This window comes from Bos indicus x Bos taurus, chromosome X (genome assembly GCF_003369695.1).
Source record: "Bos indicus x Bos taurus breed Angus x Brahman F1 hybrid chromosome X, Bos_hybrid_MaternalHap_v2.0, whole genome shotgun sequence".
NCBI lineage: Eukaryota > Metazoa > Chordata > Mammalia > Artiodactyla > Bovidae > Bos > Bos indicus x Bos taurus.
This window is the reverse complement of record NC_040105.1, coordinates 61,765,717-61,780,594: the sequence shown is the minus strand read 5'-3', so window position 1 is coordinate 61,780,594 and position 14,878 is coordinate 61,765,717. Positions and strand designations below refer to the sequence as shown.

Here is a 14,878-nt window from a genome sequence, read left to right as displayed (position 1 = left end):
TAGGCCCAGCAGTGGGATTGCTGGGTCATATGGCAGTTCTATTTCCAGCTTTTTAAGGAATCTCCACACTGTTCTCCATAGTGGCTGTACTAGTTTGCATTCCCACCAACAGTGTAAGAGGGTTTCACCTTTTTCACCGCACCCTCTCCAGCATTTATTGTTTATAGACTTTTGGATAGCAGCCATTCTGACTGGCGTGAGATGGTACCTCATTGTGGTTTTGATTTGCATTTCTCTGATAATGAGTGATGTTGAGCATCTTGTCAGTGTGTTTGCTAGCTATCTTTATGTCTTCTTTGAAGAAATGTCTGTTTAGTTCTTTGGCCCTTTTTTTTTTTTTTTTGATTGGGTCATTTATTTTTCTGGAATTGAGCTGCAGGAGCTACTTGTATATTTTTGAGACTAATTCCTTGTCAATTGCTTCATTTGCTATTATTTTCTCCCATTCTGAAGGCTGTCTTATCACCTTGCTTATAGTTTCCTCCACTGTGCAAAAACTTTTAAGTTTAATTAGGTCCCATTTGTTTATTTTTGCTTTTATTTCCATTATTCTGGGAGGTGGGTCATAGAGGATCCTGCTGTGATTTATGTCAGAGAGTGTTTGCCTAACTTTTCCTCTAGGAGTTTGATAGTTTCTGGGCTTACGTTTAGATCTTTAATCCATTTTGAGTTTATTTTTGTGTGTGGTGTTAGAAAGTGTTCTAGTTTCATTCTTTTACAAGTGGTTGACCAGTTTTCCCAGCACCACTTGTTAAAGAGATTGTCTTTTTTCCATTGTATATTCTTGCCTCCTTTGTCAAATATAAGGTGTCCATGCTGCTGCTGCTGCTAAGTCACTTCAGTCGTGTCCGACTCTGTGCGACCCCATAGACGGCAGTCCACCAGGTTCCCCGTCCCTGGGATTCTCCAAGCAAGAACACACGGAGTGGGTTGCCATTTCCTTCTCCAATGCATGAAAGTGAAAAGTGAAAGTGAAGTCGATCAGTCGTGTCCAACTCTTAGCAACCCCATGGACTGCAGCCTACCAGGCTCCTCCATCCATGGGATTTTCCAGGCAAGAGTACTGGAGTGGGGTGCCATTGCCTTCTCCATAGGTGCGTGTATTTATCTCTGGGCTTTCTATTTTGTTCCATTGATCTACATTTCTGTCTTTGTGACAGTACCATATTGTCTTGATAACTGAAGCTTTGTAGTATAGCCTAAAGTCAGGCAGGTTGATTCCTCCAGGTCCATTCTTCTTTCTCAAGATTGCTTTGGCTATTCGAGGTTTTTTTTATTTCCATACAAATTGTGAAATTATTTGTTCTAGCTCTGTGAAAAATACCGTTGGTAGCTTGATAGGGATTGCATTGAATCTATAGATTTCTTTAGGTAGTATATTCATTTTCACTATATAAATTCTTCCAGTCCATGAACATGGTATATTTCTCCATCTATTTGTGTCCTCTTTGATTTCTTTAATCAGTGTTTTATAGTTTTCTACATATAGGTCTTTTGTTTCTTTAGGTCAATTTATTCCTAAATATTTTATTCTTTTCATTGCAATGGTGAATGGAATTGTTTTCTTAATTTCTCTTTCTGTTTTCTCATTGTTAATGTATAGGAATGCAAGAGATTTCTGTGTGTCAATTTTATATCCTGCAACTTTTCTATATTCATTGATTAGCTCTAGTAATTTTCTGGTGGAGTCTTAAGGGTTTTCTATGTAGAGGATCATGTCGTCTGCAAACAGTGAGAGTTTTACTTCTTCTTTTCCAATCTGGATTACTTTTGTTTCTTTTTCTTCTCTGATTGCTGTGGCTAAAACTTCCAAAACTATGTTGAATAGAAGTGGTGAGAGTTGGCACCCTTGTCTTGTTCCTGACTTTAGGGGAAATGCTTTTAATTTTTCACCATTGAGGATGTTTGCTGTGGGTTTGTCATATATAGCCTTTATTATGTTGAGGTATGTTCCTTCTATTCCTGCTTTCTGGAGGGTTTTTATCATAAATGGATGTTCAATTTTGTCAAAGGCTTTCTCTGCATCTATTGAGATAATCATATCGCTTTTATCTTTCAATTTGTTAATGTGGTGTATTACATTGATTTATTTGCGGATATTGAAGAATCCTTGCATCCCTGGGATAAAGCCCACTTGGTCGTGATGTATGATCTTTTTAATATGTTGTTGGATCCTGTTTGCTACAATTTTGTTAAGGATTTTTGCATCTATGTTCACCAGTGTTATTGGCCTGTAGTTTGTGTGTGTGTGTGTGTGTGTGTGTGTGTGTGTGTGGCATGTTTGTCTAGTTTTGGTATTAGGGTGATGGTGGCCTCATAGAATGAGTTTGGAAGTTTATCTTCCTCTGCAATTTTCTGAAAGAGTTTGTGTAGGATATGTGTTAGCTCTTCTCTAAATTTTTGGTAGAATTCAGCCGTGAAGCCATCTGGTCCTGGGCTTTTGCTTGCTGGAAGATTTCTCATTACAGTTTCAATTTCTGTGCTTGTGATGGGTCTGTTAAGATTTTCTATTTCTTCCTGGCTCAGTTTTGGAAAGTTATACTTTTCTAATAACTTGTACATTTCTTCCAAGTTGTCCATTTTATTGGCCTATAGTTGCTGATAGTAGTCTCTTATGATGCTTTGTATTTCTGTGTTGTCTGTTGTAATTTCTCCATTTTCATTTCTAATTTTCCTGATTTGATTCTTCTCCCTTTGTTTCTTTATGAGTCTCCTTCATGGTTTGTCAATTTTATTTATCTTCTCAAAGAACCAGCTTTTGGCTTTGTTGATTATTGCTATGGTCTCTTTTGTTTCTTTTGCATTTATTTCTGCCCTAATTTTAAAGATTTATTTCCTTCTACTAACCCTGGGGTTCTTCATTTCTTCCTTTTCTAGTTGCTTTAAGTGTAGAGGTAGGTTATTTATTTTACTTTTTTCTTGTTTGTTTAGGTAAGCCTGTATTGCTATGAACCTTTCCCTTAGCACTGCTTTTACAGTGTCCCATAGGTTTTGGGTTGTTGTGTTTTCATTTTCTTTCATTTCTATGCATATTTTGATTTCTTTTTTTATTTCTTCTGTGATTTGTTGGTTATTCAGAAGCGTATTGTTCAGCCTCCATATGTTGGAATTTTTAATAGTTTTTCTCCTGTAATTGACATCTAATCTTACTGCATTGTGATTAGCAAAAAGGTGCTTGGGATGATTTCAATTGTTTTGAATTTATCACGGCTAGATTTATGGCCCAGGATGTGATCTATCCTGGAGAAGGTTCCGTGTGCACTTGAGAAAAAGGTGAAATTCATTGTTTTAGGGTGAAATGTCCTATAGATATCAATTAGTTTTAACTGGTCCATTGTATCATTTAAAGTTTATGTTTCCTTGCTAATTTTCTGTTTTATTGATCTATCCATAGGTGTGGATATCTATCCATACGGGTATTAAAGTCTACCACTATTACTGTGTTATTCTTAATTTCCCCTTTCATACTTGTTAGCATTTGCCTTACATATTGCAGTGCTCCTGTGTTTGGTGCATATATATTTATAATTCTTGTATCTTCTTCTTGGAGTGATCCTTTGACCATTATGTAGTGTCTTTCTTTGTCTCTTTTCACAGCTTTTATTTCAAAGTCTATTTTATCTGATATGAGTATTGCTACTCCTGCTTTCTTTTGGTCTCCATTTGCGTGCAATATCTTTTTCCAGCCTTTCACTTTCAGTCTGTATGTGTCCATTGTTTTCAGGTGGGTCTCTTGTAGACAGCATATATAGGGCTCTTTTTTTTTTTTTTTCCATCCATTCATCCAGTCTTTGTCTTTTGGTTGGGGCAGTCAACCCATTTACAAATAAGGTAATTATTGATAAGTATGATCCTGTCGCTATTTACTTTCATGTTTTGGGGTCAAGTTTATACACCTTTTCTGTTTCCTTTCTAGAGATGGTTTAGCATTTGTTGAAGAGCTGGTTTGGTGGTGCTGAATTCTCTCAGCTTTTGCTTCACTGTAAAGCATTTGATTTCTCCTTCATATTTGAATAAGATCCTTTCTGGGTACAGTAATCTGGGTTTTAGGTTTTTCTCTTTCATCACTTTAAATATGTCCTGCCATTCCCTTCTGCCCTGAGAGTTTCTATTGAAATATCAGCTGTTATCCTTATGGGAATCCCCTTGTGTGTTATTTGTTGTTTTTCCCTTGCTGCTTTTAATATTTGTTCTTTGTGTTTGACCTTTGTTAATTTGATTAATATGTGTCTTGGGGTGTTTTGCCTTTGGTTTATCCTGTTTGGGACTCTCTGGGTTTCTTGGACTTGGGTGACTATTTCCTTCCTCATTTTAGGGAAGTTTTCAACTATTATCACTTCAAGTATTTTCTCATGGCCTTTCTCTTTGTCTTCTTCTTCTGGGACTCCTATGATTGGAATGTTGGGGCATTTGACATTGTCCCAGAGGTCTCTGAGGTTGTCTTCATTTCTTTTAATTGTTTTTTCTTTTTTTCTCTCTGCTTCATTTATTTCCACTTTTCTATCTTCTACCTCACTTATCCTATCTTCTGCCTCAGTTATTCTCCTGTTGGTTCCCTCTAGAGTATTTTTTATCTCATTTATTTCATTATTCATTATTGATTGCTTCTTTTATTTCTTCTAGGTCCTTGTTAAACATTTCTTGCATCTTCTCAGTCCTTGCCTCCAGGCCATTTATTTGTAACTCCATTTTGTTTTAAAAATTTTGGATCATTTTTACTATTAGTATTCTGAATTCTTTTCAGGTAGACTCTCTATCTCCTCCTCTTTTGTTTGGTTTGGTAGGCATTTATCCTGTTCCTTTACCTGCTGAGTATTTCTTTGCCTTTTCATTTTGTTTAGATTGCTGTTTCTGGGGTGGCCTTTCTGTATTCTGGCAGTTTGTGATTCCTCTTTATTGTGAAGGTTCCTTTCTATGGGTGTGGTTGGACGAGTAGCTTGTCAAGCTTTCCTGGTTAGGGAAGCTTGCGTCCGTGTTCTAGTGGGTGGAGCTGGATTTCTTCTCTCTGGAGTGCAATGAAGTGTCCAGTAGTGAGTTTTGAGATGTCTATGGGTTTGTTGTGACTTTGGGCAGCCTGTATATATAAGCTCAGGGCTATGTTCCTGAGATGCTGGAGAATTTGCATGGTATGTCTTGCTCTGGAACTTGTTGGACCTTGGGTGGAGCTTGGTTTCAGTGTAGGTATGGAGGCTTTTGGATGTGCTCTTATTAATTAATGTTCCCTGGAGTCAGGAGTTCTCTGATGTTCTCAGGTTTTGGACTTAAGCCTCCTGCCTCTGGTTTTCAGTCTTATTCTTACCATAGCCTCAAGACTTCTCCATCCATGCAGCACTGATGAAAAAACATATAGGTTAATGGAGAAAAGATTCTCCACAATGAGGGACACCCAGAAAGGTTCGCTGAGTTACATGGAGAAGAGAAGAGGGAGGAGGGAGAAATAGGTGATCAGAAGGAGAAGAGGGGGAATAAAAGGCAAGAAAGCAGTCTAGACAGTAATCAAACCCCTATGTGCTCTCCACAGCCTGGAACACCCAGCGAGGTTCACAGAGTTACATAGAGAAGAGGGAGGAAGGAGACAGAGGTGACCAGAAGTCAGTTCATTTGCTCAGTCATGTCTGACTCTTTGTGACCCCATGAACTGCAGCATGCCAGGCCTCCCTGTCAATCACCAACTCCTGGAGTCCACCCAAACCCATGTCCACAAAGACGGTGATGCCATCCAACCATCTCATCCTCTGTCATCCCCTTCTCCTCCCGCCCTCAATCTTTCCCAGCATCAGGGTCTTTTCAAATGAGTCAGTGCTTCGCATTAGGTGGCCAACCTATTGGAGTTTCAGCTTCAACATCAGTTCTTCCAGTGAACACCCAGGACTGATCTCCTTTAGGATGGACTGGTTGGATCTCCTTGCAGTCCAAGGGACTCTCAAGAGTCTTCTCCAACACCACAGTTCAAAAGCATCAGTTCTTTGGTGCTCAGGTTTTTTTACAGTCCAACTTTCACATCCATACATGACTACTGTAAAAACCATAGCCTTGACTAGACAGAACTTTGTTGGCAAAGTAATGTCTCTGCTTTTGAATATGCTATCTAGGTTGGTCATAACTTTCCTTCTAAGGAGTCAGTATCTTTTAATTTCATGGCTGCAGTCACCATCTGCAGTGATTTTGGAGCCCCCAAAAATAAAGTCTGACACTGTTTCCCCACTTATTTCCCATGAAGTGATGGGGCCAGATGCCATGATCTTCGTTTTCTGAATGTTGAGCTTTACGCAAACTTTTCAACTCTACTTTTTCACTCTCATCAAGAGGCTTTTTAGTTTTCTTCACTTTCTGCCATAAGGGTGGTATCATCTGCATATCGGAGGTTATTGATATTTCTCCCAGCAATCTTGATTCCAGCTTGTGCTTCTTCCAGCTCAGCATTTCTCATAATGTACTCTGCATATAAGTTCAATAAGCAGGGTGACAATATACAGCCTTGACGTACTCCTTTTCTTATTTGGAACCAGTCTATTGTTCCATGTCCAGTTCTAACTGTCGCTTCCTGACCTGCATATAGGTTTCTCAAGAGGCAGGTCAGGTGGTCTGGTATTCCCATCTCCTTCAGAATTTTCCACAGTTTATTGTGATCCACACAATCAAAGGCTTTTGTATAGTCAGTAAAGCAGAAAAAGATGTTTTTCCGGAACTCTCTTGCTTTTTCGATGATCCAGTGGATGTTGACAATTTGATCTCTGGTTCCTCTGCCTTTTCTAAAACCAGCTTGAACATCTGGAAGTTCATGGTTCACGAATTGCTGAAGCTTGGCTTGGAGAATTTTAAGCATTACTTTACTAGCATGTGAGATGAATGCAATTGTGTAGTAGTTTGAGCATTCTTTGGCATTGCCTTTCTTTGGGATTAGAATGAAAACTGACCTTTTCCAGTCCTGTGGCCACTGCTGAGTTTTCCAAATTTACTGGCATATTGAGTGCACCACTTTCACAGCATCATCTTTAAGGATTTGAAATAGCTCAACTGGAATTCCATCACCTCCACTAGCTTTGTTCGTAGTGATACTTCCTAAGGCCCACTTGACTTCACATTCCAGGATGTCTGGCTCTAGGTGAGTGATCACACCATCGTGATTATTTTGGTCATGAAGATCTTTTTTGTACAGTTCTTCTGTGTATTCCTGCCACCTCTTCTTAATATCTTCTGCTTCTGTTAGTTCCATACCATTTCTGTCCTTTATCGAGCCCATCTTTGCATGAAATGTTCCTTTGGTATCTCTGATTTTCTTGAAGCGATCTCTAGTCTTTCCCATTCTGTTGTTTTCCTCTATTTCTTTGCATTGATCACTGAGGAAGGCTTTCTTATCTCTTCTTGCTATTCTTTGGAACTCTGCATTCAGATGGTGATAGCTTTCCTTTTCGCCTTTGCTTTTCCCTTCTCTTCTTTTCACAGCTATTTGTAAGGCCTCCTCAGACAGCTATTTTGCTTTTTTGCATTTCTTTTCCATGGGGATGATCTTGATCCCTGTCTCCTGTACAATGTCACGAACCTCTGTCCATAGTTCATCAGGCATTCTATCTATCCGATCTAGTCCCTTAAATCTATTTCTCACTTCCACTGTATAATCATGAGGGATTTGATTTAGGTCATACCTGAGTGGTCTAGTGGTTTTCCCTACTTTCTTCAATTTAAGTCTGAATTTGGCAATAAGGAGTTCATGATCTGAGCCACAGTCAGCTCCCGGTCTTGTTTTTGCTGACTGTATAGAGCTTCTCCAGCTTTGGCTGCAAAGAATATAATCAATCTGATTTCGGTGTTGACCATCTGGTGATGTCCATGTGTAGAGTCTTCTCTTGTGTTGTTGGAAGAGGGTGTTTGCTATGACTAGTGCATTTTATTGGCAAAACTCTATTAGTCTTTGCCCTGCTTCATTCTGTATTTATTTTAATTGGAGGATAATTACTTTACAGTGTTGTGATGGTTTTTGCCATACATCAGTATGAATCAGCCTCAGGTATACATGTGTCTCCCCATCCTGAACTCCCCTCCCACCTCCATTCCTACCCTATCCCTCTGCTGTCTCAGAGCACTGTCTTTGGGTGCCTGCTTCATGCATCAAACTAGTACTGGTCATGTATTTTACATATGGTAATAAACATGTTTCAATGCTATTCTCTCAAATCACCCCACCCTCACCTTTTCCCTCAGAGTCCAGAAGTCTCTTCTTTACATCTGTGTGTCTTTTGTTGTCTTGCATATAAGGTTGTCATTACCATCTTTCTAAATTCCATATATACACATTAATATACTGTATCAGTGTTTGTCTTTCTGACTTCACTCTGTATGATAGGCTCCAGGTTCATACACCTCATTAGAATTTACTCAAATGCATTCCTTTTTATAGTCTAGTAATAGTCCTTTGTGTATTTGTACCACAACTTACTTATCCATTCACCTGCGGATGGACATCTAGGTTGCTTCCATGTCCTAGATATTGTAAACGGTGCTTCAGTGAACATCAAGGTGTATGTGTCTCTTTCAATTCTGGTTTCCTTGGGGGTGAATGCTTAGTATTTTAGTGAACCTTTGCTTCTGGCTTATGATCTTCACAAATATTGTTCAGTTTTGTTTCAGTTTTCCCCCTTAGAAGAGACAGGGGGGCATTCCAGTTCTGGAGTTGTGAATTTCCCCTTTCCCAGGTCAGTCAAGTTCTGGTAAAATAGTTTCTTTGAGCGTAGGCCTTAATCAGAAAAACAAAATGGTCAATGCATATTTTTAAATGGCTAATTTTCTTATCCGCTTTTCAGAATTACAGTAACATGATGGAATTTTTCTCAGATCTTCACTGTGAGAATCTGATAAGGCTCCTGTAGGTAAAACTCCCAAAAGCTTGGGAGTCCCCTAGGACTGGGCCTGCTTAAAATTTTTAACTCTCAAGCCTGTTCACACTGCTGCTGCTACTAAGTCACTTCAGTCGTGTCTGACTCTGTGTGACCCCATAGACGGCAGCCCACCAGGCTCTCCCATCCCTGGGATTCTCCAGGCAAGAACACTGGAGTGGGTTGCCATTTCCTTCTTCAATGCAAGAAAGTGAAAAGTGAAATTTTTCTATGCCTAGATTGTGCTAAAAGCTAGCCAGATAAAGAGTCTGTCAGTTCATAACACAGATATTTATAGAAAATAATCAGAGTGAAACACAACAGAGATGAACATCACACAATGGAAACATGGAGGAATGAACAAATACACCTAGTATCTGGTGCATGGTAGCTGCTTAATAAGTATTTGTACAAAAAAAAAAAAAAAAGTTCCTGATGTTAACATTGAGGTGAGGGTAATTAGAGACACTTTGGGAATGAGTTGGCATTTGAATTAAGCCTATGAAAGCTGAACACTTATCGACTTTACCACTTAAGAGGTTCACAGTGAGCCTCTAGCAATTTGCCAGTTATTGATTAGGTTTTCATAGTCCTGAACTGGTTCCCAAGGACTTTTCTGCTCTTGGGCTTATGCCCTATATGTTTTGATTTTCTGTGTCTGCTTGTCTGTTTCTTCAGCTTGCCCTATGACCTCAGTTCTCTGATGGAGCTAAGAGGAGTTGATTTTCAGGTTGTTCCATTTTTTTTCTTCTTGTGTGAATGCAAGAGTTGACTTCCAAGCTCCTTGCATGCTTAACTGGAGTGCAAGGAAATTTTTTGATACCTCAAAGACATGTTTGTTGTAAAGTTTTCATTTTGTGAAAGCTCGTTAGAGTAACTATCTTTTAATTAATGTACTTTATTTTTCTTTTAAAGGGGTAAAATCTAGTATCTTGTGAAAAATTAACTTTTTTCATTTTTTTTTCTTCTTGAATAGATCCTAAATGCCCAGGAGATATTGATTTTCATAATAGTGACTGGGACATTAAGACAATCACCAGCTCCTTGAAATTCTACCTCAGGTATGTCTAATATGATTTGGAACATTGCTTTTCAGAAATGATCGAATTTGGATGGATGGAGATGGAGTTAATGTATCCCAATTTTGGGAGTTTAGATAGAATTGCTAAAGAAAAAAGAATGAAAAGAATTTTTGTTAAATAAAAATGTACATTAGGAGCCTTTTTTTAAATTGGGAATTTAAGCAAGGGAAACATCAAAATAATAGAATTATTATTGAAATGTGGGTTTCTGAAGAAAATTTGCTTTAAAAACAATTTGAAGGTTTGCCTTTATGCACAGATAGGGTGATATCACAGTGGGCTCACCAGCAAACTCAGGAGTTGGGAAAATTCAAGATTTTTAACCTGTATTGTTGGATAATAATAATTTTGAAACATTAAATTGCATTTACACATGCATAATTTGTGTATTTGTATGTCTTTTTTAATAATGTGAATAAAACCCAAAAAAATACAAATATAAAAAAGTTAGAACTTAAAAAGAAAAAAAAATGTTAGAACTAAATGAAGTGATGGCAGTAGGAAAAAATTAACTCATGAGCAAAATTTGGGGATGCACAATGACAGTTTATTGGTATAACTTTATACTGCATAAAATTATTTGTGACATATATACTTTTTAAACTCATTCATTTCTTACCATTTTCTATGTCCCATAGTATACACCATACTTTATGTGCTAAAATGTCTTTTCAGTTATTGTACTCTTTAGTCAATAAGATAGCTATTTATGATATGAGAAATGTCATTACTCCAAATAGATTGGGTCCCAGATATTGTTATTAAATGACCTTCTGCTATTGCATCATCTTAGAACTTTAAGTAAATATGAATGCTCTATTCAGGAGTATTTCTCTTGCATTTGCCAAAGAAGAAAATCACTGTTCTAAGAGGGTTTATTCTGTGCTGGGCAATATTCTAGTTGCTTATGTTGACAATATCATTGTTTTTCTCACAGTAATCTTATGAGGTAGGTGTTACCATACTTATTTTACAGATGAAGAATTACAACATACTTTCTCCCTCATTAAGTAATATTCATGATCACAATTCATATTATTTGAACCCAAGTATCTCTAACTTTTAAAGCCATTGGTATTAGAGCATCTTATTTCCCTATTCTCCACATCCCATAGGCTGTGACCTTCTTAGAATTGCTTGGGTAATTTAGTAAAGACATAGCAATCTGCTATGCACACTTCAGGAGACTCATGATGATGATAATAGTGCAAGTAAATGATTCTATGTCTCTAGCCTCTTTAAAAGGAGTTACTTTTTTAAGAGATTTACATAGGGTAAGTCCCTCCCACATTTTACCTTTGCCAGATCATTGCATAATAAGCAGTGAAGCCCATTTGAAATATGAACGTGAGACTTTTGAATGGCCAGCACCTCCAATAAGAGATATTTATTGTTAAGAGTCTTATGAGCCTTTAATATGTACTAGCCAGTTAATACCTTTTCAATTTCTTTTTTTTAAATTGTATTGGTATCTTCAAAATGAACTTGCTTCATCTGTGTTTTAGATACCTAATTCACCCCTTGTCTCTAATATTCTAGAAAATTACTCTAAAAACCATCCCTTTTCTTTTCTGTATCTTTAACCTTTCTCATTTAATGGGTTCTTTCCTCTGAGCATACAAATAGGAAGACCCCAACCACAGAAAACTAACCAAAATGATCACATGGATCACAGCTTTGTGTAACTCAGTGAAATTATAAGCCATGCCATTTAAGGCCAGCCAAGACAGATGGGTCATAGTAGAGAGTTCTGGTAAAATGTGGTCCACTGGAGAGGGGAATGGCAAACCACTTCAGCACTCTTGCCTTGAGAACCCCATGAACAAATATGATCCAACATTGCACATCTCTCGAACCTTGTGTTTTGTTTCATTCATTCATTTTTTCCACCATTCACTAAACCATTCAGTAAACATTTCTTGAGTACCTACTCAGTGCCTAGCATAGTATCTGGCAGTTGGTACACAGTTGTGAGTAGATATGACCTTAAAAAGCTCATAGTTGGGACTTCCCTGGTGGTCCAGTGGTTAAGGGTCTGCCTGCCAATGCAAGGGTCACTGACTGAATCCCTAGTCAGGGGAGATACCATATGCCACAGCACAACTAACCCTGTGTGCTGTAACTACATTTGAGGGATATGACAGTAAAGAGTAGCCCCTACACTGCAACTACAGCAAAGCCCATACACAACAATGAAGACTCAGCACAGCCAAAAACAAATAAAACATTTTTTTTAAAGTTATAGTCCAGTGAAATGGACAGACAAAAACCAATTATACCAATATAATGAACTGTAATAAGTGCTCTGAAGGAAAACTGCAAAGTGGGATGCCGTCATATAATAAGAAAGCCTGATTTATTCTGGTTTTCGTTTTGAACTGAGGTTTGAATTATAACTTGGAGTCAACTGGCAGGGGGAGGCAGTTCCAGACAGAAATACCTTCATATGCAAAGACCTTGAAGCACAAGGAGGACTCTTTTAAGGAACTACATGTACCAGTATATGTGGAGTATTGAGTGTAGAGGGAGGGAGAGATATGTAGGGCCAGATCATTCAAGGCCTTTTAGGATATTTTTAGAATTGGAGTATGAATATATATTTAAAGGAATGGGAATATACTGAAAGATTTTAAGCAGGAGGTTATATGATGAGATTTGCATTTTGAAAAAATATAGAGATGAGATTAGAGAGAGACAAAATAAGTAGAGGTGGAAACCAGTTAGCAAGCTGTTGCTGTGGTCCTGGAAAGAGATTATGCTTCTGTGGGACTAGGGAGTAGCATCGGGAATAGACAGAAATAAGCATAGTCAAGAGATTTAGGGAATAAACTTGGATATGAAGATGGAGGAGAGGGAGATAAAAGAATGACTTCCACATTTCCAGCCCATGCAACCAAATGATGGTCATACATTTACTGATTTGGGAAACATTAAAAAAAAAAAAAACCTCATTTGAGGGAGATGACAAATTAGGTTTTAGATATGTCAAATCTAGGTGTCTTTATAGAAACTAGGGCAAGAATTTTAAATAGGCAATCTGATATATAGGAAATGTATAGGAATGTAACTCAGAGAATTCTGGGCTTGAGTTAAAAAACTGGGGATCATCAACAGTGCAGATGACAACAGGAGGCAGGAGCTTAGATGAAATTGCCTAGTGAGATATTTCAGCCCTTCTCAATCTAGCTTCAGTGTATGAAGTAATACACACTCCCACCTTTACTTTTAATCTCCGAGTTTACTTTCTAACCCACTGCAAATCTGACTTGCGCCCTCTCCTCTATGAAGCTGCTCTTGCCAAGGTCACCAGTGATTCTCAATGCTAAACACAATGGATGATTGTCAATCTTTACCTTATTTGATCTCTTTGTAGCATTTGAAGCTGTTAACAAGCCCTCCTTGAAACTCTTTCTTCTTTTGGATTCTGTTAATCCATTACTTTTGGATTTTCTCTCACCTCTTTGATCACTTTAAGAAGTCTCTTTTATGGACTTTCTACCTGGTATTTCCCAGGGCTTTCTTCTCATTTTGCTACACTGGAGGAATGGAAAATACAAATATTTACAGGAACAAGGATATGAAAATGACTGAAGGACTACTTTCATATTAAACTACTTTCATATTAAACTTGTTGCCTATAAAACCCTTACTTGCATGGCAATCCCTTTGTTTATATATAAACAGCAATATTCTTTACTCCCGCAAACAACCATAGGAGCCCAATATAGACAGATCTTTCCATTTTTCAATAGAGACAGACAATATTGATCTTGTATGTGAAATACTCAATTTTTTTCATATTATGATGACTGATTCAATTCCATTTCTTTTTTATACACTCTTCTGGACTGGAAAGAAATGTTGAAAGACCTCATGTAACTGTTAGCTGCCAGTTCACCATCTGTCCTTGAGCCATGGTATTCGTTCTTATGGTTCTAATAAGCCCTGCTTCTCAGATCTGGAAAAGCACTTCATCCATCTTCCTAATAAACATCTGTCTTTGGCTATCCCAGAAACCCCTCAGACATAGCATCTCTACTTCCCTCTGAATCAATTTCTAATATGTTCAGTCCCAAACCAGATTACTCTGGTTTTGTGTACCCAAACCAGATTACTCTGTCCCTCATCAACATTAATCTTTCCCTTATAACTGTTGAAGGAGCTGTCTTTAATGTCTTTCAAATAACTCTCCTCACCCTTTCTTTCTACCCCTAATGGCACTATTTTCATTTAGGCTTTTATTATCTCTTGCCTATATTACTACAATAAGAGCAGTGGCAAGCAGTATAACATAATGATAAAGAACATGGCCTTGAGACAGACTGCTTACTTCCGCCACTTACTAACTATGTGGCTTAGGATGAACTATATAACTTTTCTGAAGCTCAGTTTCCTTATCTAAAAAATGAAGATAATATTAGTATCTACCTTACAGGGTTGTCATGAGAATTAAATGAGTAAATATATGTTAAACACTTAGAACAGTGACGAGTTTGCTATTATTACTATTATTAGTGGATTGCTTCCTTCTTCTCGGCCATGTACTACCCACTTTTATCATTGTACTTGTTACCTTACATTGCAAATTTTGTATATGATACTTTCCCCAACTAGACTGTTAGCTCCTTGAAGGTTTAGACTACGTCTAATTCATCTGGATCCCCAATACCTGGCACAATGCCAGTCACAAGTAGGTGTTCAGCCTATGTATATAGACCACACCACGCAGCATGTTGGATCTTGGTTCCTTGACCAGGGGTCAAACTCGTGCCCCTTGAAGTGGAATTACAGAGTTTTAACCACTGGATCACTAGGGAAGTCACTCAACCAGTATTTTTTGACTAAATAAAGAAACCTGTCTGAGCCTCAATTTCCTTTTCCATTAAACAGGGATTTGAATTACTTCTTCACAGGATTTTTGGA

General features: G+C 37.8%; 1 protein-coding gene across 5 annotated transcripts in view; it reads left to right on the top strand.

Annotated features, from left to right (window-relative positions):
• Positions 1–14,878, top strand: part of OPHN1 (oligophrenin 1) — a 627,552-nt gene that overhangs the window by 452,121 nt on the left and 160,553 nt on the right. For all 5 annotated transcript variants that reach the window (XM_027535147.1, XM_027535145.1, XM_027535143.1 and 2 more), the window contains one exon: positions 9,850–9,934. In XM_027535147.1, coding sequence (XP_027390948.1) covers positions 9,850–9,934 — 85 coding nt within the window. The remainder of the gene's footprint in view (positions 1–9,849; positions 9,935–14,878) is intronic.